The 25,455-nt window shown below is 44.1% G+C and overlaps 1 protein-coding gene across 1 annotated transcript in view; it reads left to right on the top strand.

The window, feature by feature from the left end:
• The window catches only part of PIGQ (phosphatidylinositol glycan anchor biosynthesis class Q), a 31,250-nt gene extending 5,795 nt beyond the window's left edge, over positions 1-25,455 (top strand). Inside the window, exons 3-11 of the mRNA XM_065645120.1 lie at positions 3,674-3,805; positions 5,003-5,123; positions 10,501-10,627; positions 11,649-11,802; positions 14,178-14,289; positions 16,690-16,770; positions 17,779-17,893; positions 21,030-21,091; positions 25,218-25,455. Coding sequence (XP_065501192.1) covers positions 3,674-3,805; positions 5,003-5,123; positions 10,501-10,627; positions 11,649-11,802; positions 14,178-14,289; positions 16,690-16,770; positions 17,779-17,893; positions 21,030-21,091; positions 25,218-25,370 — 1,057 coding nt within the window. The 3' untranslated portion in view covers positions 25,371-25,455. The remainder of the gene's footprint in view (positions 1-3,673; positions 3,806-5,002; positions 5,124-10,500; positions 10,628-11,648; positions 11,803-14,177; positions 14,290-16,689; positions 16,771-17,778; positions 17,894-21,029; positions 21,092-25,217) is intronic.

Genomic DNA, 25,455 nt, shown 5'->3' with positions numbered 1-25,455 from the left:
AACTCGTTCTTAACTTTGGGAGGTAGATACAGGTTACTTTCTGCTTTGTTTTACTCACCTGTAGTATCAGCATGATATTTATTTATCTTACAGGTGTTTTAAAACAGCAGTCTTGGAGAAGAGAGATTAGTACCTGGCTTTATGACAAACCTCCTGCTTGACCTTCTGAGTAATTTAATGTAATTTGGTTCAATTTACCACGTGGTGTGTGGTACAGGCTCCTTTGTACCAACACACACAAGGCAGGGAGGGTTCAAGAATATTACATGTGGGTGTCCTTCCAGTCCCCTCCTCCCTGTGCTGGGACAGGATGTCCCATGAAATAAGATCTACCAGGTGTTTGCTCCTTCTGGTCACAGGACTTCTCTTTCCCAGGTTTTTGTGATGTTAAGGGATAGTCAGCTTTGAAAAGCTAAAGAAAGAGATCAGCGATGTCCTCTCAGGCTGTGGAGGCTTGGGGCTTTTTTGGATATGCCACTATTGTGTATTTGCCCTGGTGAAGCAGAGTAGCAACTATAGAAATCTCAGGAAGTTAGCACTAACATCAATCTGAGCTCACCGAGTGCTCTCAAGTCCTGTGCAACTCAAATTAAGGCATTTCTTCAGCACCACCTTGTGCTAAGGGGTGTCCATTGCAATTCTCTCTTCAGAGGGACTCGTGTCCGGAATTTCCATCACCGCTGAATGTCTCTAGTGTGCTGTTGAGGACATCACGATGACTTAGTATTGAGGCAATAAACTGTGTGCTCCTTTTTAAAAAAGCCTGTTTGCAAACACCATGACCTCTGATTCCTCATCCAGAAGGGAGGGAGGGACTGTCCCTGCAGTTTCTACAGGAAGCAAAATGACACCTGGGGGTTCTTGTTAATGGAGCTTTAACATTTGTGTGTGATCCTGATTTGGAAAGATTGCTTTTGATCTGATATCTGGAAAATCCACTCTCGCTTTTGGAAAAAGTTGGATTGGAAAATTAAGATGTATTCATGCAGGCTATGTTAATTTATTGTTAAAATTCCTTATATTTGGAAATACCCCAAAGATCTGCTGCTTAAATAATGCAGTGACACAGCATCAGGTTTTGGTTGGTGTTTTTTCATTTGTGTGGTTTTCCACAGCACTTCTGAAAATTATTCCATATACTGTGTGGTAAACAAGTGGGAGCATTTATAGCAATGCATAGTCAGTATGCATAGGGGTAGGAGACCACGCAATAAATATTTTTGGCGTTCTTTCTCAGTACTCTTAGAGATGAGAGTTTCCGTAGCACATCTTGTAACTGTTATATTGAGCTTTTTCAGTGTGTTTGTGTTTTTCTTTAAATAATTACGTGCATGTATTTACTTTCCAAAGAAAGTATGTTAGTAGAATAGAGGTTGTCCTCTTGATGGTAAGTGGAAAGAAAAGAGAGTCAGTCGTAGTACAGACAAGCACAGCCCCCTGATGTGTCTTTTGGGCCCATCCTATTCAATCAAGGAGATGTGTTTACCCCCTGGGTGTACATGTTGGGGGATGCTCCTGGGGATGAGGCTGCTTTGGAATCATTCTTGCTTGTGCAAGAGATTCCTGAGGCAGAAGAGAGAAGCAGCCTGTCCTTTCCTTTGGCGCAGGAGACCAGGGGTGTCTGGTCAGTGGGTGACCCTCAGGCTTGGCTGCCTCTGGCTCAGGAGTTGTGGGGCAATGATGAATGGTAAGAGACACACGTCACCGGGAGAGAACGAGGAGACCGTCAGCCCAGTGAGTGTTTCACACAGGGCCCCAGAGCCGTTGTCTTCTACTTGAACTGAGATGGTCTGGCAGCTGTTGGTTTGACCAGTAATTTTTCACCTTCATTGGTCTGTACATAACCACACAGGTAGAGCATTTCTCCTTCCCCCTTCTTTGCATTTCAAGTGCAATTCTCTGCTCTAGCAGAGGTTTGCCACACCAGTATTTGTAACCACTGGGTTAGGATATAATTGGAAGAGAAAACTCATCTGCACTTGCGCCTTGGTGAATCTGCGACCCCAGGTCTTTGAGATCAGTGGCTGGTGCAGCCGCCCCCCACGTCTCCCTCCCCTGCACTGTGCTCTTTCCTCCGCCACTTTAGATATCACCTCCTGACAAGTCAGCTGAAGAACAGCACATTCATTTGTCTCTAAGGTGGGAGGCTGTAATGAAGAGCTGAGTAACTCAGAGCCATCAAATTAAGAATGATTCACAGCACACTGCATGTATTTCAAAACCAATGTATCTGAAATTTGAATGGGGAGGGTGAAGGGGGGACTTCAGCACTTTTTTTTTAAGCTGACAAGCGTTGTGCGAACTATGGTTGAAAGGGCTCAGGAGGATGGGGGGAGGAAGAGGATAGCAACCACAGTGAACTGAGCAGGATTTTGAACGAGCCATACACTTGTGATCTGTGTAAAGTGTCTAAATAGCAGCTGGAGCCCCGGTCTGCCCATCCCGTGTTTTGTCCAGGCCAGCCCTAGAAGTGCTCTGCTGCTGGCCGACAGGCTGAAGTCCTCTGGATGAAATCCGGGGAGTGCATGCCCACATTGCAGGGACTTCTCCAGGCCACACTCACTAATGATCCGAACATCTGTACAATTTCAAAAGCGAAGCAGGATACCAGGAATAATTTTAGCATTTGGAATGAATGTAAACTGAAGGAACATGCCAAAGCAGTAAGAGAGAGTAGGTGAAGGAGGTGACTAAAAGTGGACATAGATTCCTGGATCTTTAGTAAGAACCATTGTGTACAGGAAAAAAGTGATCCAAATTATGTCCACATTAGAATTTATTCCCCAAAACAAATGTGCTTTGTGTTGCTGTACCACTGCTGTATATTCTTTGACTGGCCCGCATCCAGTATTGTCATTTTAGGCTACGTAAATCACCATGCTTCCTTTCTTTTTAGATTGCGTGGTAATAAAAGTAACTCCCCAAAATAATTGAGCATCATTTAGTACTTTTCTTCTGAGTCATAGAACCATGTGAATGTTTCCTCTCCTACAAGCCTAATGTGGATGTCAACTTTGAAACCTAATTAAATGCTAAATGTCACATTATCTATATAATGATGGTCAACCTTGGCAAGGTGGTGGAGAGAAGGTAGAAATGAAGACCCTGAGAAAGGAATTTGGAAGTTATAAAGAAAAAAAGAAGAAAGGGATCAAGTGAAGAAAAAGAAAAGAGGGAAAAGGGACAGAAACTGCAGGGAGAGCACAACCATTTGTTATAGCAAGCTCACACTAGACAGAGGCTTGTGACTTGTAACATTGGGATTTGTGAAGCAGTTGCACACCGTTGTGTTGTTGCACTGTACACACAACTGCCTTGACTCGTGTCCTGGACACTTACAGCAGCGTGCAATCCCAGGGATGTATCCCAAAGCACAGGGTGGAATCAGGATTGTGTTCTGGCTTCGTTGGAAGAATGAGACACTTGGTTTTAGAGAATGGAAATGAGAAATTGGGTTGTCTCCTTTAGATTTCTTGATCCGGAAAGGCTGCCTTAATTCCGTTAACCTTTAAGAGGGTAGTTAACATCTAATATTCTTTAATGTTGGTATGTTGACACTGTACCTGGTTACACAACCTTAACTTTACCCTGCATGTTTTGTGTCGGGTTTGTATGCCGTACAGCCTGCTGTATGGCCAAAGCAAAAGGGGACGTTCTCATGGTGTTTCTGCAGGGTGCTGAAGTTTTGGCCTTTGTCTTTCTTATGGAGCAAACTCTCAATTTGTGAGCAGCTGGGACATCGCCTGCAGCACCTCCAGGTCATCAGCAGCAACAAGAAGGCTCAAAACCAGACTCAACTAATGAGGTATGGAGTACACTTCAAGTTGTGCGTGTCTTTGCTCTAGCCCCGTCTCCTCTGGGGAACCCAAACCATAGATCCTGTGCCCGCACAGCCCTACGGGGTCCTCCCTGCACCGTGTTATGTTGCCTCACTTGTTCTACTCCCTGCTAGTTCGCAGATCTTTACTCTGCACTCTGTTTATATGAATTATGCCTTTTGCCAGATATATGCCTTTATCCCCAGCCTGGAAAAGGCAACCATGATATTGCCCACAGAAAGCTTATACTGCATCCACGTGTGCAGTGCTTTGCTATCACTACTCCCACAAGCTCATTGCTTTCGCATATGCTGCTGTTAACCAAAAACTGCAATCAGTATTCAGTAGCACTTTCCATAAGAGCAGAAAGGTCTAAATGCTTCTCTCTTTCACCCAGTCTTTTGGGGAATCTTTCTTGCAGTAACTGGAGACCAGAGACTCCAACAGCAGTAACAAAAGTCAGTGTAACAGAAAAAGCAAACGTGCAGCACAGTGAGTGGAACAGGGAGAGGCAGAAATCTGGGACAGATACTGAACGCCCTATGGCCATTACACAGTGACCCTTGTTCCATGTGCTTCTCTGATCCTGCAGTAATAGACTCCCAGGGAACATTTAAAATAGATTAGCAGATTTGAAGGCCAAAAGTAACTGTGATTGTTTAATATGATTTCCTGAATAACTCACATCATGGAATTTCATTCAGAAACTCTAGCAGAGAAGGGACAGTTCAGCAGCCCTTCTGGGTATGTCTGTGTACCCACAAGCACTGTTTATTACATTCAGTAGTGGTTCAACTAAAGTGTACCTCTTGGAAAGCCGTTGGATCTCTATGTGGATACTGCAGGTGCTGGTGCCCTTAGTATTGGTAAATCCCCTCCCCTATATATACACATACCCACTTTGTCTAACATTCCTCTTTGTAGCTTCAATCCCACTCTTCACTCCCCTTACTAAAAAAGGTTCTGTGGTGTGGCAGGTTCTGAGTGGCTCCACGTTTGGCCACAGAAGTAACAGCACGCCACTGAAAGCCAAAAGATCTCTACACTGTGCCTCTTCAACAAATTGTCCTGATGTTCCTGGGACATTAAAGATGTGATGGAAGTGAAGCCAACAATTGTCATTGAAATATGAAACGCTGTCTGTCCTTTTTCTCTAACACTGTTTCTCCTTATTCTGTGTGCAGGAAAGCCAACATATTTGTCTCTCTGCTGATTGATGTGGCTCTGGGGGTACTGCTGATGTCCTGGCTGTACAGAAAGAACAGAATTGGTCACCTCGCTGACACTCTCATCCCCATGGCTGACGTAAGTCTGGCCAAAGCCATTTCTCTTTCACCTGCTGTGGGTACTGACCAGCTCTTGATGCCTGGGGTAGTTGTAAGGAAGCAATGCCTTACGCAGAAGGATTTCAGAGAGTCCTGTCTGAAGTCATGCAAATTAGGTCTCCTCAAGAATAGTGAAATCTTCAAATCAAGCCTGCTGGGGCTGCTCGAAAGGAGCACAGCTCTGCTTTGCATGTGCAGTGAATAGTAATTAGATGTTTACCGGAGTGCTGCTCCAGCTCCTAAAGTAACAATTATGGCTTGGACGGAGCTCTGCAGCTGCAGATTGAGTGGTTATTGAGCCAGAACACTTTTATTCTGGAGTCGACAGGAAGTGTCCTCAAGTTGTTGCTATGTGGGGTGTTCAGGGGGAAAAAAAAAAGCTGTAACCTGGATTGAATCTGATAAACTGCCGAAAAGTCAGAATTGATAAGTAGTGTAGCTGTGCTTGTGAAAAGGAATTTTGTGAGGAAATCGAAAGGCATTAGCCAGTCAGGATACAAACACCTGAAATACTGTCTAAGAGCTCTGGTGTACAGATAGTAAACCAGGACGACTTGCTGTGTCCTGTGATTTTTCTCAAACATAGCTCCTCTTGCCCACTAAGATCCCTGGACATCAGCATAAATTCATGAAGAACAAGTATGACTCATACTATCCTGCTTTTCTGCTGGTTCATTTTAGGTGCAGTGCTCCAATATATCTGTTTAGTGGCAGTAAGGAACATATATTAATATAATGTACTTCAAAGGCTGGAGACCAGACCACTAATCTGAAGTTAGCTCCATTTTAAGAGCCTCTGTGTCTTGGGAATACATGCGCAGTCAATGTTGAGCACTGTTGCGCAGCTGCACAACGTAATCCTGTCTCTGTCCACTTTCATTTCTGGGAGAGAAGGTGGATCTTTTCGTTGGTTTCTTTCTAGCAGCTGGAGAACATCTGCTCTTTGCTCTTTCTCCAGTTTCTTGGTTGGGAGGAATTTCATTCTGATTTGAGAATTCCAGCAGTAATTTATTTTCCTACTCTTGGGAAGAGCTCACATTTCCTTTGATGATGATCCACTTGGTCCATGTCTAACCTATTAATTGTTACAAGTCATAGGTCTCTGATCATTCTTGGACATGCTGTGCTTTCAGAAAGTGTGTATGGAGTGTCCAACCTAGATACAGATCATGATTGTTGGTGGTTTGTTATTTTTCATAGTCAAACTTTTAAGGATTGTGTGTTTTAAGGATTGCTGCAGACGCTATTCAGCAGCAGTGGTGGGATAGAAAGGACCACAATTCTTGCAATACACTTGCTCTTGTATTTGAGCTATACCATAAAAATATCTTTCTAAGTCTTAAGTCTTTTCCCTTACAGATATTTCAGATGAGTACATTTATGTTCTCTAGAGCTCTCACTGTGGGATTACTGTAAGTGTCCAGCTCTCAGAAATCTGATTTCTTAACGAGTCTGCAAAGAAGTGGCTTTTGGCTGGGTTCCTGTTTGCACAGGTGGCTCCAGGAGGGGTTCCATCTGCCCAGTGTCTTTGGCAGATGGATACTCTCCGTGCTCAAGGTGTATCTGATCCCAGCACCTGTCCTGGATAGACTTGCTTATGAGAGTTGCTCGTTCATTCCTCTTTCAGTGGCATAGCTCATCTGTCACTCAGCTTATGCACCATAATGTCAGTTATTTTCACCATGTCTCCTACATGTGCAGGCTTCATTACTTTGGTATCATGAGGAGCTGTTTACTTACTTTCCTGGAAGCGTTAACTCCTCCTTGCGTGGGTGGCCTCATAGTCAGTTGGTGCCTTTCTTCTCTGCATGATCTCCAAGCTTATCAGTTCAGGCCATTTGCAAGTCTTTTTACTTTCCAGCCTTACTCTCTTCTTTCAAGCATATTAGATTGTGGACATAAAATAATTCTGAGTCCTTTTACTGCCTTCGATGGGCATTAATTTATATGCGTTATGTGCAGGCCTTAAAAAATGCAGATCTGAGTGATCCCAAAATATACCAATGACTTCAGCGTTTGGTGTGCAAGCCAGCACCACTTCTTTTCCAATATGACAGCAAAATCTCCCCTTAGCCATTCAGCAGTAGGTTTCCTCTTTGCTGCTGGGTGTCCATCTGGTATGCATTATTCCCATCACTTGGGCTTTGCCAAGTTCAGTAACGTGAACTTTCCCATGTGCAAAATGAGTTACTTTTCCTTCCCTAGTGCTCCTTGCTATTCTGTTTTTGATATGTCCCCCAGATCTGATGGTGGCATTGACCTTACATCTCTGTGTTATTAAATAGAACAGTATATATATTATAATAAGATTATGATATATTATAAGGTTACATGCATAACCTTATTTTAACCTTATTGATTTTGTTGATTTTAATATTGACGAGCTAACCTTATATAATGTATAACCTTATTGGTTTGATTGATTTTTAATATTGACAAAATCATAGCTGTGTGGGGGCTAGATACAGTGCTCATTTTTTTTCCTAGCAAACATCTCTCTGGAAGGAAGCAGATGCAGGTGGGTTATTTTGCCTCCCAACAACTACCAGGGTCACAAGCTCAGCCTGCTGACGTGAGGATAAAGCCATGTTCCCGAGCCATCGTTCGTCATCCCCTGGTATAATGGTTCTCAAATCAGCACTTAGCCAGCAATTGTTGGTGATGCACAAGACATCATTGACTGCAGCTCCCACTTTCACAGCTTGATGAGCTGCGCTGTGCTGACTGTAATAACAAGTTGCTTTTGTAAGTAAATGAGGCAGATGTGATTCAGAGACACCTAGGGAGTAACTGGCAAGTAGCTGTATGCAGTATGAAGGACTAATTTTTCAAGCAGGCTTTCAAATCCAAGAATAGAAAATGTGAATAATCTTCTCTCCATAGGTGCCCTCACAACTCCTACCCTCCTGCTTCCTCTCCATCCCACCAGGCTTCCCAATGGTTGTCCTTGTTTTTGCCTTCCACGAGACAGCCTTCTTTCAAAACTACCCGATTCAAAGTGCTACATTTGTCTGTTTTAAAAAGAAGACCTGCTTGTAAATCATCATCCTTTTTTTTTCTTCTTCATCTCTTTCATCCTTGCTGATGTCTCTTTTTCTTAAACTGTAATCTCTTTGAAACAGTTAAAAATTTATCATAGATGATGCCTCCAAACATGTTCCTGCTGCTTAGAGATAATTGGATTTAAGTTCCTATTCAGTCGCGTTCTGCTAATCCATAAACAAAGCAAGCAGAGAGGACATTTCCTGGAAAATATTATTAGATGATAATTTGTAAAACAGTATAACTTAGAGCCCCAAACACCTGCAACAGACAGAGGGCAAATATGTCTGGTAGGGAGCGCTTGGCTCTGCTTGCTCTGACTTGCAGGAACTTCGCACTGTGCTTCGTCAAGCCCACCCGCAGTGCACTGTGTGCCCTTCCCCATCGCTGGAAAGAAGTGCATGACAGTTAAGAAAATATTTCTACAGTGATCTCACCTAAACCATCTTAGCTTTAGTCTCCAGTTTGGTAATGTCCCTGCAGCCCTTTATGAAACAGTTCCAGTTCACTGTATCTTATTAATACTGGCCACATTCAGTATTCTTGACTGCAACAGGAGAATTGGACTCTCAGTCACCTTCTCTGATTCGGCTTGCTATTGATCAGTCCTAAAATATCTGGCTGGAAAACAACCTGCAAGGTTAGGACTGTGTTTTGAAATGCTTTGCCCGGCTAAATCACAGCAAGCGAGGGCACCTTCCCAGAGCTACGTGCCCCTGTCAGAATTTAGTAGCACCTCTGGGACTGGCAGCATCCAGAAGTATTCAGTGCTGAAGAAAAGCCTTGCCGAAGGACTGCTTTCAAGCTTTAAATATTTCATTAAAATCCTCAAATGGTTTTTCTAAGTTACCAGTCCAACAGTTTAAATATTAAAAACAGTCTATTTATAAAGTAGCTAACGCTGCTCAGCCACAGAGGTAAGATACGTGGGTTCAAATCAGTTCTGCCTTGCAGTGAGACAGAGGGAAAATGAATGAAATAAAAAGACAATCCTTTTGGATAAACTGAAGATGGAACCATTAATTTTGCCACTACACTAAAAGTAAATGTTTGCAAACTCATTTTACAAGGATCCTGTTGATTAATAAATAAAATTGAATCATTCCTTGGAAATAATTTCCTCTTAGGGAAATTATCCATATGAATGATGGGGAAAGTAGGCTACAGTGCATCAGCTGTAGGTAGCATGTCTTGATTCTTCTACATGTGCACAATTTGCAGCGCAATTCACTTGCATGCTCTTGACTATAAGTGGGTTTTTCAGAGGTAGAAAACTTCTACTCACAATCTCTGTTCATGTGGGACAGCGTGAGAGGTCACTTCTTCCAGGTGTGTTCCCTGCCCATTTGCTGGAGGTTACTGCTCTCAGCCATCCCAGTTCACAGCCTGGTAAATGCACTTCGCTGCTGGTTTCAGCTCAGGTGAGCAGGTCAGGTGGAAATGACCGGGGAGCAGAGCCACCCCATCTTCTGCCCTGCGACTGCAAGGGGGACCTCCGGCACAGTAGTGAGGTGGAGAGAGAAAATCACCAAATAACATCAGCCTGGGATTAAAGCACCAGAAATTGTGAGTCAAAGCCCTCAGTGATTTGGGGTTGAGCTCCATTAGGCTTTTTTCTCACTGATTCAGTGGGCTTGCTTTATACTGGGTTGATAGATGGGTATCTCTCCATGAAGCCTGCAGAGACACATGATAGTGGTAGGCAAGATCAGTGCTATACAGCATGGTTAATCTTGCGTAGTACACCACAGAGTATCAATAAAGTTTGTTTATGTATGAAATACATTTATATAATTGTGTTTTCTACCCCGCTGAAGACACATGCAGGTTATTTGTAAAAATTCGCTTTTTTTTTTTTTTGCTCATGAGTGCACTGCCATCTTCCACTTTTAAAATCCTGACAGTCTTCCCCATAGTTAGATTACTTGCTCAGTTCTGACTTTTCAGTTGACTTGCAAAGAAGTCAATTTGTGCACCACCGTTTGCCATCTCTTTCAAGAACTCTTCTTACACTGAGAGATCACACTGTGCAAGTCTACCAGAGGTGGCGATCACTAGGTTCATGTTCCCAGCACTGAGACTATTTAAGCAGTTCAACTTCCTCTCTGCTTTTATGTTTGGATTCAGTAAAGAGTCTATAAAGGTGCATTTCCAATTTAACTAGTTGTCCGTAAAGTAGTTGTTTGGATTTTTTTGTTTTCGTTGGGTTGAAGGGTGTGGTAAGAATACTTTGGGGGGTGCAGCACGTATAGTGCACTGGACCCGTTCAATGCAGTAGCAGTTTTTTATCTCAGATGCCTTGTTTCCATGTGTAGCATGTGGCTGAAGAGCTCCAGGACCTGCTGCAGTGGCTAATGGGAGCGCCAGCTGGACTGAAAATGAACAGAGCTTTGGATCAGGTTTTGGGCCGCTTCTTCCTTTACCACATCCATCTTTGGATTAGTAAGTGCAGTTGTTTAACTTTTCAGCCTCTCTTTTCATCTCTTCCCTCCTGAGTGTTTAATGTTTGCCTAGAGGTGAATAATGAATCAAAATGCACTACTGCAAGTACAAACTTGTCTGTGAGTCTTCCTGCTGTGGGAACTCAAGCCAAAGTTGGATTCCCACACAAGGAAGTCATGCATATTAAATAAAGTACTTGTATTGATGCTTTGCAAGAAATGCAAATCACGATGGAGCTTACTTGGTGCCATTAGTGGTGAGTGTCCAAGGGCAAGCTTGAGCTCTTATGTAGGCTTTTGTAGTCTTTGCCACATAAGAGGCAGCAAATAGGGTAGGGTAGGGTAGGATAGGATAGGGATGAGGAATGTGCTCTCAAGATGCAAATGCCAACCCTATCACTGACTTCAGCTTAGTGCAATTTTATTATTTCAAGTCCCTTCCTGAAATAACACGCCCCTGCTATCCTTGATAAGTGTCTTGATGAAGGAGTACAGTCACAATGGACATTAACTCCTTAGTTATTACACTGATTTACGTGACTCCCCAATGAAGTATGGTCTTGTTTCTGTGACTTTGCTCCACTTTACTGATGAAAGAGACTGTGTGCCTCCACACCGTTTGATTTTACAAAAGCCATATGGTGGCTTTTGTGGGAACAGCAAGAAAAGGGGAATGGCTGCAGTAAAGGTTGATATGTGCAGTTAAAAATGTAATTAGGAACCTAGACACAAATCTAGAAAAGCAAATCACATGTGGAGCAAGGTGACTGCTCTGTTTAAGCTAAGCATGTCCTCTGCCTCCTCACAGAGCTGCCACACCAGAACAGAAACCTGGGGGGAAAGAGAGTTTCGGTTGGCCCTCCTAAACATAAGATGACATCTAAAGGAGTTTTCCAGATTCACTTCCATGTTTTCATGGCTGTGATTTCTGGAACAATGTTCTAGGGTGGGGAGAATGAGACATCCTCCTGTTGACACTCTCCAAAGACAGTCAAATACTGACACTCTGCAATGTCCACTAGGCTACATTCACCTGATGTCCCCATTCATCGAGATGATCCTCTGGTATGTTGGTCTGTCGGCTTGTCTGGGCCTGACTGTGGCTCTCTGCATCCTCTCCGACATCATTGCGCTTCTGACCTTCCATATCTACTGCTTCTATGTCTACGGAGCCAGGTGAGTTGGTCTGTATTGGTTGTCTCTTGGCTACATTTGGAGAGAAGGGCCACTGAACATGCAGGGCATGTTTTTAACTTGTGGAGGATTCAATCCTGGTATAGTTCTCTTGAATTCACAGTTTAGCCAGCAGTTAATTTATTGTGTTCTTTTTTGCGTGTAGAAGTGATGGCTACAGAGTAATACAAGCAACCTATCTTTCAGTTCTCCTGCATTTAAATATTTATTTATTTTGATAACGACCTGGAAAAATAAAACTGTGTGACAAGCAGAGGACACAAAAGCAGTGGCCCTGCTGGAGGGCCCATGACCTGAGAGGCAGAAACTCTGAGAGAGCATGTGAGAGTGCACGGGGCTTTGACACACATCCGGGGTACATCAGGGTTACCATGCAAACGGTGCCCACCAACATGCTCTGTTCCCGCCCTCCATTAACACATGCTGCAGCAAGATACCACACAGGCCACTGGGGAATAGCTGCTCTTGCCAAGGAGATGAGAGACAAGGTAATAAATAAAGGAACTTTTGGCTTATTAAGTACAGAATGGTCATCATTTATTCCCAGACTGTGAGCACAGAGCTTTACATTGCAAACAACAGAAGAAATATAGTAGAACTTTAGTTATGGGTAGTTTAGGGAATGGTTAGAAATATCGAGATATGATTTATGAATCAGATCTGTTGTGAGCACAGGGCTTACACCTGAAATCAGTGATGTCAGTAATGGGGAGTCTCTTCCCAACACCTCTGATTACTGGAATTTCGGTTTTGGGCTGTGAGGAGTGGCCTTGTTCCTTCTAATTGTGCAGAGAGTGGAAACAGGAAAAGCATTTTCTCAGCTGATTGCTTTTCCCTTGCAAACTGCAGGGCGCCATTCTCCCCTCCTCGGCTGTTTGTTAGGAGTATAGAGCAGATATATGTTATCTTGCCGCTGGCACAAACTGCCCCTGCTGTGTCAGGTGCCCCCCGTGGAGAGTCGGGAAGGGACAGCAGTCACCCACAGCAACACAGCCACCACAACACCTTGTGTTCCTGCAGCTAGTACAAGAATTTGCTGGTTCAGGTTCTGCTGAAGCCTGAAATCCCCTTCTGAAACAAACCACATGGTGAAACAAGAGCAGGCAAGTGTGTGCAGGCAGCCAGGGAAGGTGTGGCAGGTACTACAGCAGCAACACCTGCTTGGTGCCACGTCAGGGTGTGCGGGGGAGTGTGTGGCCTTAGAGCAATGGGGCAGGTGCGTACCAGCAACCTGGGGTTGTCCTGTGCACCCTCCTGCCTAGGGATTAGTGCAGCGAGCTGTGCCTGCCAGTCTGGGCGCACCCCGCCAATTCCTTGAAGCAGCTGATGTTCTTCAAACCAGCTGCTTCTCCTGGATAAGACTCCTTGCCTCTGCTTTCACAACCCTGCCTTGAAATGTGAGCAGTCTCCATGCCTTAACTAGGTTGGTTAACCAGTCTGGCTTTTGTAGCTCAGGCTTTCTTAGGCTCTGTTCTGCCCCACAGATTGGCTTTGTCCCACTGCCCTATATCCCTTTATGTTGGGCACTGCTGCTCATGGATCTCTGTGCTTCTTCTGCATCCCAGAAGCTCATTCTTCCTCTCTGTTATTCCGTAGAGGCGTCCATTTCCCACCCCTTATCACCCCAAGCTTGTCTCACCATTGCCATTTTTCTGGGAGGGAAGTAGCTCTGAGTGTCGTAGCACCAAGTTACAAAAGCCTAAGGAAAGGTTGCTGCCAGCCGTTTAGTTGATCTCTTCCTGCTTTTATGGACATTTGAAGCTGTGGTTTACTAAAGGTGCAAGGGCTCTAGTCCTCTCCCTTGCCTCTTTGTGCTGCCGAGGCAAAACTGAATTATACTGACTCAAGTGTGAGGAGTAAGGCCTTAGCTCCCCTGCTGTGGAAGGGGTGTGGAGCAAGGGGAACAGAGCAGAACAGAACTGGAGAGACAGAGGTGAGCTCAGGGGAATAAGCTTATTTTGCTGCAGTGAAGGTGGCATCATGGTGCTGGTGATTGCTGCTGCTCATAGGGGCCACCCTCCAACAGCACTTGCCACTTCCCATATGGCAGCCTCTTCATCAGCAGGAGCAGAAATCAAGAGCCTTGCTGCAGCCCCGGGCCATGATGTGGCCATTGTCTTCCCCTGGTCCAGAGCTGTCTGCAGTAGCCTGCTTGGCCCATGCCAAGGGCCAGCCCGAATATGATTGACTGAGCAATTAGTATTCTATCTGCATCATTCTTGGGCTGATTTCTTTTGCCACTGTGAGTTCTGCAGCGTTGGTAAGCGAGTGGGCACAGGAGTGTAATGATGATGGCTGTTTTGTGTTGAAGCTCAGAAACTCACAGCTCTGATGCACAGCATCTTCTCTTTGCTCAGGCTCTACTGCCTGAAGATCTACGGCCTGTCATCTCTCTGGCGCTTGTTCCGCGGGAAGAAGTGGAACGTCCTCCGGCAGCGGGTGGATTCCTGCTCCTACGACTTGGACCAGGTAGTGTTGCAGTGCCTGGGGCTTGCTGCAGGACGCTGCCCGTGGGCGATACGACCCTATCTTGCTTCGGCTAATATTGGGACAGAAGCCACGGAAGGCTTTGTGGTGCCCAGAACAAGTGCATGCCATGGCACTCTGCATCCGTGGCTTTTCATCCAAATGCTTGGACTCTGCTGCTCTGCAGCACCTCTAAATTCTCTGTGTGTTCAGGGGGGCTAATTCTGGCAAGTGCTGAGCACCTGCAAGGCACCCTGGTGAACTTCAGTGGGTGCTGCAGATGCTTGCAGCTCCTGGAGCATGGGAGTGGGTATGGGGGAGGGAGGCAATTTAAAAAGTGATGCCCAGCAGTGTTGCCACAGTAACAGACGTGCCAGCATTTCTATTAAAAGGCCCTGTTTCATTCACGTTGTGCTGGAGCCTGGCCCACACATTCTCACTCAAGCAGCAGAGGCTGTTTTTTCGTCAAACGCTGTAGTCTCTTTTTATTTTCTGAAATGCCACACAAAAGTTCAGCAGAGTCACGCTGGCAGTTGCAAACATCACTAAAATAATACAATAATATTTGGTAACTTCCAGCGCCAGTGCCTCTCTCTCCAATGCAGCAGATAACCTTGAGCTTCTTACACCGTAGTGGAGGAGCTATTTTTCTGTTTCTTTGGTGATGGAAAAGTAAGAGCCTCTGTGCCAGGAAGGCAATTTGCATCAGGGCTTGGTGCCTGTGTACTTTGAGGAGAATTGGTTTGGCACTTCAGGCTTCATCCTGCTGCTCCAAGGGCCATTGGGAATTATGTCATTGGCCTGGATGGGAAGAGACGTTCAAAGCAGACCTTAAAAGACTTTTAGAGATGTTAAGCAATGGCAGTGGAGTGACAGAAGAGGGAGGAAACAACTGCTGTGAAGTGGATGGGTTGGGTTATGATCTATTTCTGGTGACGTACATAAATTTGGGTTGTTGATCCACCTCTGTGACAGGACTGTCTGGGTCATTTTCTTTCATAATGTACTGCAGCCGTGATCTCTTGTTGCAGAAATGCCAGTGCCCTGTGTTCCTGTCACCTCTCAGCTCTGGAAGTGGTGACTGAAAATTGAAGAGTCAGATCCGTATTTGTCATAAATCTGCATTTCTCCCAGCTGGAATTGATTAGACTTACACCAACTGAGCTGGACCAGAATAAAAATAACTTTTTCTGTGGGTAGTAGAGCTAATGACACCTGCTTTCCTATGGATTTTTCTCCTTCATCCTCTGAGTATTGCTGCCCCGACCCCAGTGATTCCAGCTTCTTTCTCTCTCCCAGTTTCCCACTGAGCAAGAGGCAGAAGTTCTGTGGCTGGACTGACTATCCAGCTACTGATGCTGGGAATGTTTATCAACCAGATTTTGTCAGCTCTTACCCAGCTGCTTGTTCTGCTAAAACAAGGAGGAACAAAAATACTTCTCAATTCTCTTCAAAAGTCCCTACCTGTTGTGATTTAACCCGGCAGGCGGGCAGCTGAACACAACACACAACAGTTTGCTCACTCCCCCACTTCAGTGGCATGGGAGAGAGAATCGGAAAAAAAAAAGGTAAACCTCATGGGTTGAGATAAAGACAATTTAATGGGACAGAAAGGGAAATAATAATAACAATGATTACAACGATAATAGCAATAAAAAAATATATAAAACAAGTGATGCACAATGCAACTGCTCACCACCCAGTGATCAATGCTCAGCCCATTCCCAAGCACCGGTTCCTCTGGCCAGCTTTCCCCAAAATATGATGTCAAATGGTATGGAATATCCCTTTGGCCAGCTGGGATCAGCTGTCCCGGCCATGCCTCCTCCCAGCTCCTTGTGCACCTGGCATGGCCTAAGAAGCTGAAAAGACTACTTAGCAACAAGTAAAACATCGGTGCATTATCGACATTATTCTCATTTTAACTCCAAAACACAGCACTGTACCAGCTACTAGGAAGAAAATTAACTCTATCCCAGCTGAAACCAGGACACTAACGAATTTCTGCTTCTTTGTACCCTTCCACATTGTTCTGGTAAAATCTGACTGATGTCTTTAAAACCTATGGGGATAGGGAGTGGACAAACAGCATGATCATGTGAGTCTTGTTTCCTAAGAAGCTGGTCTGAAATAGGAAATCTTGGATATTGTCTATAAAGGAAAAAATGCTGTCAGGATCCAGCTTATTTATCTTTCCAAATGTACTCCTATAATAAGGAGCCTTCTAAAAAGGCCCAGTGAGAGAAGTAGTACTGAAAATATTCAAGGTAACAGCATTCTTCACATAGGGGGTAAAAAAACCATGTTAAGGAGTCTTGCAAACTTTCCTTGTCTCACAGTTTCTTTTTTTTTTTTTTGGACATTGCTCTGCTAATGATTGATTGTGTTTCTTTTTTCCCCTAGTTATTTATTGGCACTTTGCTATTTACAATCCTGCTATTCCTCCTGCCTACGACTGCACTGTATTATTTGGTGTTCACCCTGGTAAGATTCAACCCTTGCAGCTAGTCATATACTGTCTTCAGAGATGTTAAAAGAAAGTTTCCTAATCATTTGCTGTCATCCACAAAGAAAATATAATACTTATCGGAGTGTCCCAGGAAGGGTTCTCACACAGCCCATGTAGGCCAAGGAAGTGGAATTCAGGATACGCGTCTGTGTTTCTCCAAAGGGAATTCCCAGCAAATCCCAATCAGCAGGACACGCTGTTCCCCTCTCCTTCACTCGGAAATAATTTTTAATCTTTCCATCCCATGTCTGAGGTGATGGCCCCTCTAGTTTGATCCAGAACTTTTTTTCAGGAAATTAACTTGCTGTGTTAAATGCTTTCAGCCAGGCTTTGCTCTGAGGGTTGGACTTCTTTATTTTTCTTTTCTGCCCCCAGTATGACCAGTCCTCTCTGAGGCCTGTCTGGAGCAAAATTTTCCACAGACAGTGGCCATCACATGGTTTCAATATCTTTTTTGAGCCTCTCTTTTCAGATGAGCTTGGCAACAAAAATAAATGCAGTGTGACAAAAGGAGGTGCTTTAATGAGGAGACAGAAAACACAGAGCAGGAAGCTCATTTCTGCCTGTTTTGCTCTTGCTTAGATGTTCTACATGTAGTTTCTTCAGGCAGAAATAATCTACTTCAGTTCACTGTTGGAGGGAGAAAAATTTACATTCACTGATACACAGTGATGGAGTTCACTAGAAATGGAAGCCTGAATTCCCCCTTCTAGACCGTGCTGTTGAAAGTGGAACAGCTCTCGTGTCCTTGCGGGTCACGGCCTCTACATCTCTAGGGGCCTCATTTCAGTTACACCCTTGAGCTAAGATTGTTGAGGAACCTCACGCAGGGTCTGGATGCCCAGCACTTGTAGACCTCAAGCTCACTTTGAGAGGCTTTTGCTTAGCACACAACAATGTCAGATTGCACATCAGCTCATGAATTTGCAAGTATTGCATCTCCTGTTTCTACAAGATTTTCTTATTAAACTGTTTCTTTGTAGCTCCGTTTGCTGGTGGTGATTGTGCAAGGCCTGATACATTTGCTAGTTGACCTGATTGACTCGCTGCCCCTTTATTCAGTCATCCTTCGGCTTTGCAGATCCTACAGACTGGCAGGTAAGTCCTTCAGCACTGCACTTGTGGAAGGTCAAGGATTTTGCATTATGCATTTAATTTTGATGCGATGGGTAGCTTCTGAATAGAAAGATAAGGGCGGGGCAGGAAAGAACCTAGGGCTCAAGTTGTGCAGTTGTCCGTACTGTTAACCAATTACTGCAGGATGAGGATGTCAGTCGAAAGTAATTTGATGCTGAAGCAGGATCAGGAGCATCTTTACAAAGCCTGTGGCAACTAAAAGTGACATCCAAACAAGCACCGTACAAATGAGTTCACCTTTTGATCCAGTTATAGTGTACCAGGTCAGGTAAAGGTTCTGAGAGTTAAACAAGCTGTTAACCTTGGGGGTCTGGGCTCTGAAACAAGCCGAATTACAAAAATACTTAGAACATCTGCTGTTTCAAAGGGCCGGATATACAGTGGCTGTGAATCAATGGAGCCACTTCAGTTCCGTGCTGACATGACTAACTGAAGTCCTGAGCTGAGGTGTTTGGATTAATTTCAGAGTTCTGGGCAGGTTTCAGATAAGCATTCTGGTTTTGAAACTGCTCTGTCACCGTTTTGAAACTAATCACAGTTTTTCCACTTTTGCTAACCATCAACTATGTCTGGCATTAGAGTAAAGAGTCATTCTGAAATGGGTTTGACTGTCAACAGCTATGGTTAATCTGGTTAAAATCAAGCAGATCTAAATTATCATCTCACATCCATTTAAAGAGCATGCAGCAAGAATTTAAATATAAGAAAGAGCTTGATCATCACTAAACCAAGGCTAGTCATCAAATGCAGAGGAATCTTGAGGCAACCGATAACAACTTTGACTGTTGGACCCATGCCAGGTACAATTTTGGGAAGGTAGAGCCATGTTATGAACTGTTGGGTTTCCATGTGTGCTTTCAGCATTCATTTTCATGAATTTCCTGGCAGAAACTTCTTAACCCTTCAGGGCTGTCTTTGGAGAATGGGAGATGCTGCTGAAGAAAATTGACCCAGCAAACAGCAGGTCATAGTGTAGAAGGAAATCTTGTTGCCACTGAGAGATGAGGCTGTATGTTCCCATCAGTCTTAGGTTACTTCTCCTCAGATTCATTCAGCCAGCTACCTTCTGCAGGCAGAGGATTGTCTTCTCAGTTGAGTTTGTTACCTGACTTACTTTCTTTGTTGGATGTTTGCTTGCTTCTCTTAAACATTTTAAGAAAGAGAACACTGCAATGCCATGCTGCCTGCAAGATGAAGAGGCATCTCTGAGAATTTCTGCAGCCTGTGTTCCTGCCCCAGCACAAAAACATGTCATTGGAGTGGTAACAGATGGAACAGTTGAATTAAATTCAAAGGACTATAGAGAGTACACATCACTTGATGTCCTCGCTGCTTAGGTTTTGCCTCCCTTTTCAGACTCAGAACTTGGATAAGACATCCTCTGGCATATGTTACGGCAGGTGATTTTACAGACACCATGAAGACAGCTCTGCCAACAGGAGTGGATAGCTTTTGCTATCAGCAAGGGCTTAATGCAGTGGTTACGTTCAGTTCAGTTCAGTCATGGCATCTGGCCTCCAAGTTCTTTGACTCAGTTTCTGAATTGACAAAGTATTATATCGATGAAGCTGTGGTGAGGGTATAGGAAAAACCCATCCACACACCAGAAATGAAATCCGTATTTTCCTTCCACACATCAGAAGTGAAACGCTTTGGACTTTAAAAAGCCTTTTGCAAATACATCAAAGCTGATGTCCTCTCTGCAAGAGTTCTGTCTGCCCAGCGTGAGCTCAAGGGATGCCACCTTGGTTGGGATGGGTACACTGTGATGTTGATTTAGAGTGTGAAGTAAAGCAGAGCAGTGAGGTTCAGGGGTCTCAGACTGTGCCCACACCCAAGTCACCAATGTACTGTTTGATCATGCACAGATCAGTTAATTTTCTCTCTACTTCTCTTCTCCTCTTGGCCGGTACGTAGATATTCACATCACAAACTTTGGGGCAAGTTTTGTCACAGTTCTGTAGGATCTGTCATGGTGGTGTCTCCATTACTGGAATACAAACAAGCAGTGAGCTTGCTTTAGCGCACTGTCTTATGAAAGAAGGCAAATGGATTCATGTCCCAACCTCTCTTGTGCTATTGATGATGCTGGTGTACAGAAAAAGCAGAACCCTGAGCTCTGGAGTTGGCTGGCAATCACGGAATAGTTTAGGGTTCTCTGCTAGAGTGACCTGCAGTAGACTGAGGCTTCCTGCTTTTTCTGTGAAGTGAATTGCTCAGACTCCTGAGCATTGTAGTAATCTGTAGGCCATTAAAAAATAAATTTGTAGCAGATCACATCATTACTCCTGCCTCATCGTCTTACCTGTAGAAAGGAATAATAGAGACACACTTGGCTAGTACAGGTTTGCAGAAGATGGATTGGTTTTATTTCTGTGAAGTGATATGACATCTTTTAAATGCCCCTCTAGTCCTAGTTGTTACCTTTGTTTGAAACGTTGCATTAAATGTTCATGTGCCGTATGTCACCACTGGAATCCAAAACCTTTCCTATTCATCTTTCAAGTATTGGGAATGTAGTAAGACCAGGAGGAAATATAAAAGTGACAGGTTTGACGGGGTTAGTAGTGTGTTAAAAACTTACGAATACTGGGATTAATAGGCAGTGATTGCTTTGAAATGTCTTTAATGCCTCCAGGCCATCCGCTTTCCTCCGTTAGTCTGTAACAGGGAAAGATTTGCACAGGTGCCGAATCCACATGAGCACAAATTAAAGGTGGGTTCTCTGCCTGCTGTTAACGTGGAGTTCCCATTCTGATGGAAGTTTGGGAAAAGAGATTTTTCCAGTCCCTTTGTCATCATTGGGTCTGGCTGTCCGATTTCTAGGTTTTGTACTTTCTTTAGAACTGCATTTTGAAGCTGGAAGTCAAAGGGTGCTTTTAACGGAGCTAAGAGAAACACATCGTTTGTAATTACCCTTTAAAACACTATAGAGAGAATCTGTGCTTCCTGTTGAAAATGTGTGAGGGTTCACAAATCAAGAAAGGTTAAAGACTTCGTTTCTAGGAAATCAATGCTCAGCCACCAGAGCTGAACAGCAAATGGCATGGGCTTTTCTCCAGCATGGATTTCGTTTCCTTGTTTTGTTTCTTTTCAGCTGGTGTGAAGTTCAGAGTCCTTGAGCAGCAGGATGGAAAACCTCTTCGCCTCCTTATGCAGGTAAGCCACTTGTGCCCTCTGTGACATTTTCTACTGCAGACTTTGCCTCAGACTGACCCCAAGGTCCTTCTCTCTTCTGTAGCAGTTCTGAGACTGATCTCACTGAAAGGCCCCACTTAAAAAATTTCGGCTGTGAAATGCTGAAACAAGGGAAATATGTCGCAATGACTGGCTGCTGCTTTCTCTTCAATGCCCTGCTTGAGTCCTCTGTGTAAAGAAAATGCAGTGTCTTGTATGGTGTGGAATGAAATGTGAAAGATGAGAGAAACATGGGGCTCTGTTACTTCTGGAGTTAAGACTTCATGTCATTACCACCTCGCTTCCTGGCTCCATGCAGCTTCTCCTTAATCATTGCTGAACACTGAGAGAAGCAAAAGATGGGTAAACGGTCCAGAATGAAGGACAGTTATGAGCCTGTAAAAGGTGTTCCCCTCCAGATGTGCTGAAAAGCCTGAGCTGCTCCATGGTGCCAGCAGGATGAGTATGTGTGTGAGATGAGAGAGAGAAGTGCCTCCTGTTATTCTCCTGAGTTGCTCTTGCAAGGTGCATAGAAAGAGGTTACCTGTGCTTTTGTAATCTTGCATTTCACAGAATCATAGAATTGTGGAATCATAGAATGGTTTGGGTTGGAAGGGACCTTACAGATCATCTAGTTCCAACCTCCTGCCATGGGCAGGGACACGTTCCACTAGAGCAGGTTGCTCAAAGCCCTGTCCAGCCTGGCCTGGAACACTTCCAGGGACGAGGCATCGACAGCTTCTCTGGGGTGCCTGTTCCAGTGCCTCACCACCCTCATGGTGAAGAATTTCTTTCTTCTATTAACCTGAGTCTACCCTCTGTCAGTTTAACGTTATTACCCCTTGTCCTGTCACTACGTACTCATGTAAAAAGTCCCTCTCCAGCTTTCAATTTCCATGCTCTGCCATCAGAACGAAAGGAATTTTTTTTCTGAAAAGATACGGTATGATGGTAGCTGTGAAGTTCTCGTTATGCTTGCAGGAGTGATTGTGAAATTTCCATTTCCTGACTTTGCCAGAGTACTGCCATATCATATGGGTGCTTTTCTTGCTCTTTGCATCCTAGGAGGAGAGTCTGCCAGTAGTGTATAGAATTTATAAAAAACATTTGGGTGCTGAGGGAGTGCATGGGAAGGAATTAACTGCAGCTTCCCAATTCTTTTGCTTTTTCCATCATTGGTCCATCCCCAGCCCTTTTTCAGCAAAGATCAGATTAGCGAGGAACCAGCACACCAGCTAGTAGCGATTTAAAAGGGAATCCCTTCAACAGATGTCTTCTAGGGCAAAACTAGCATTTTCTAAGCATGCTGCCTTCCCAGTTCCTGTGTTTCGGTAGCGTAGTGGTGTAAGAACCAAAATCTGTCATTCTTTGTGGCCAGAAGACTCCATTAAAAGGAAACCAAACACCAAAGATGAGGCACAGGAGCTGCTGAGCAGAGAATTTGGCATCAGTGTGTTTGTGAGATGGGATAGCTTTTCCAGAGGAAAAAGATCATGACTTAGAGAGCAGAGGCAGTGAGTCATATGAATATGATGAATTTTCCTTGGACCACTGCAGAAAGATCCTTCTGCTATCTAGAATATAGCATAAGTCATCATATCCAGAGGTGGAAATGCTTTAGTGGATGTCTGTCTTGGTCTTCTGTTCAAATAATAATGAGCAGAGAGTCAGTAAAGGCACTTTTTTGCTCTGTTTGTACTGGTGGAAAAGAAAAATGGGCTCGCGTCAGAAATCCTGATGAGTAGACCACTTTCTGATAGGTATTCTGAGAGGACAATCTAAAAAGCCTATTCTTGAGCGACATACTAAGATTCTTATTTATGGTACGTGATGATATTCCTTTCTAGAAATTTCACAGTGGCTTTGTCCCGTCCCCGTATGGTAGCCCTTTGGAGCCACGCTTGGTGGAAGTAAGGCTGTGTGCACATAACTACGCCCAAAACAATTTCAGCTGTAGGTGACTGATACATTCACAGCTGTCCTTTGGGGCGCTGGTAATGGATTAGGTATCAATAATGCTGGTTTTGAACATTCACATTTGACTTGTGGTTCAGCCAAGTGATTATTGTTTTATTTTTGAGATAGTGTCACTGGAATGCAGAGTCGAGGCACAGGCAGGCAGAGGGCAGGGGATGATATTTCCATTCCAAATGCTACTTCGTTTTCTCCAGGAAGTCTTACATAGTTCAGTATTTTCATTAGTGTTTAAAATCCTTTATTTTGGTGTACAAGGAGAAATACTTCTGGCAGTGTGGCTCAGCTGAACCAATAGCTCAGTGAGAAGAAGACATGGTGGGTTTGATTCATCTGTGTACCTTCTGCTGGAAGTGTCATCATTTGCAGCAAGTGCTTTGAAAAGGGTTAAGCAAAAGAGGGAGGGAAAAGGGAACAGCTCCATTATGAAACAAAGGATGTATATTATATCAGGGTATATTATAGCTTTGGAGTACAGAAATTGCATAAAAGGAACTCATATTGCCACTTCCCTAATAAATGGTTGTTTTTGTTTTGCTTGTTTGTTTCCATTTATAATAGGACAGGCAGACACAGATATTGCACTGGGCGTAAAACCATCTCTTGTTATTTGTCAGTATGCAAGTGTTGCTGCTCAGTGTCACCACTCTGCCTGGGGATGATTTTCAGCCAGAAATGTTGTGTCCAAACCTCCCGGCCCACGTAACTAATAGTGAAAGGAACGTACACTGTGTATCTCCCTTGTGTAGAAGCAGTTCCTATCCTCCCCCAGCATGTTTTCACTTAAAACATACTAGTTTGCCTACAGCTGAGGAAATGGGCAGAAATAGTTCCTAAAGTTTTACTGTTGTTTGTTTTGGGAACAGGTTGCTTTGGTCTGGTTTTTTTTGTCTTTTTTTTTTTTTTTTTTTTTAAGCTAATCATCTATGACAGCAATGCAATGAGGTTGGTTACAGTCATGCAGAATGTCCCATAAATGCTGTGGTCGATCCTTGGCCTTTAGGCTGTGGAACGTGTTTGAAATATGAGCTGCATGAATTTGGGTTAGACATGCCTCAGGTGGTATGAGCTCTTCCACAGCTGGACCCTTTCACTGGAGGAGGATGTCCTTCCATTTCCCCCCGCTGCCCACACTTCCTCTAGCTCTGTATGTCTCCTCACCTTGGCATCTCTCATGGTCTGTTTTCTGAGACCCACCATTTCTGTGTAATGTGTTTACGCTTTTGGAGACAATCTATTGCTGTGCATCTTTTTCATGCATCAGATCTTGGCCAGACTGGATCAATCCTTTGGACTTCACCTGTCTCTCTGCCCTGAAATGCTTCACTGGAATGAGATTTTCCAAGGTCTAATCTGTTTCTGTGACCCCTTATCCAGCTAACATGCCCATGTGCCTCCCCCGTCTTCCAAAAGGCCAATACAGCAACTTTTTCATCATAATCAGAGGCCACAAACTTTTGTAGGCAGAGACTCCAGACATGGTCATTCTTGCGATGGTGTTTGAAATCAAATTTTAAAATAATGAACTCAGGCAAGCAGGCTTACTTTAAAACAATGATGAGCAGCCCTGTGTGGCATCGCGTGGTATGTGTCCTGTTCTGCTGAGACTCGTTTCCACTGGGTGGATATCAGGTGATATTAGGCTTAGCTTAAAGCATAGCTGAGGGCTTACCACATTAAAGCAGTAGGCCCATAAAAAAATCTGGCTTAACAAGCCCATTATAGAGGAGCTTATAGAGTCGCAGTGCAGCCCCAACAGAGTATCGCTGTCTGCAGTGGGAGATCCACATCCCTCCAGCCACTGCAGCCTCCTAATGCAACAAGTGGCAGTTCCACACCCCTGTGTAATGAGCATCACTCTCAAATCCTGCTGGTGCTTGCGTCAGCTTCTCTGATGGAAAATTATTCTAATAATACTCCTTGCCAAGCTCAATTTGTGTATGTTTTGGGATGTTTTAGAAGGCTAAACAGCTTTAGCCACCCAGAGGGGGATTCTCATGCTTTGTGGGTAGCAATATCGATGTTTTAACAAAGGCTGGTGTTATGCAAAAGTTGCACTTGCCTTCCACAGCTGCCTGTGTTTCTTACTACAACATATTTTCATTGCTACTATTCCTCTTTCTTCTCTTCATAGATCAACCCTCTATCCTATGGCAGTGTGGTACAGACATATAGGCTGCCAACCTACAGCTGTTACCCGAGGGATTCCTGGACATCTCTCTGCAAAAAGCTGTTCCTTGGAGAGCTAATCTACCCCTGGAAACACAAAGGAGAGAAACAGGACTAAAGACAGCAAAAGAGCTTGAAAGACTTGATTTGAAAACCATATTGAAACTTAAAGCTCTCGGACCAAAGGAATCTCAGAGCCAGCA

The sequence above is a fragment of the Caloenas nicobarica genome, chromosome 14 (genome assembly GCF_036013445.1).
Source record: "Caloenas nicobarica isolate bCalNic1 chromosome 14, bCalNic1.hap1, whole genome shotgun sequence".
NCBI lineage: Eukaryota > Metazoa > Chordata > Aves > Columbiformes > Columbidae > Caloenas > Caloenas nicobarica.
Note: the sequence above shows the minus strand (reverse complement) of the source record. Positions and strands in the feature narration are given on the sequence as shown.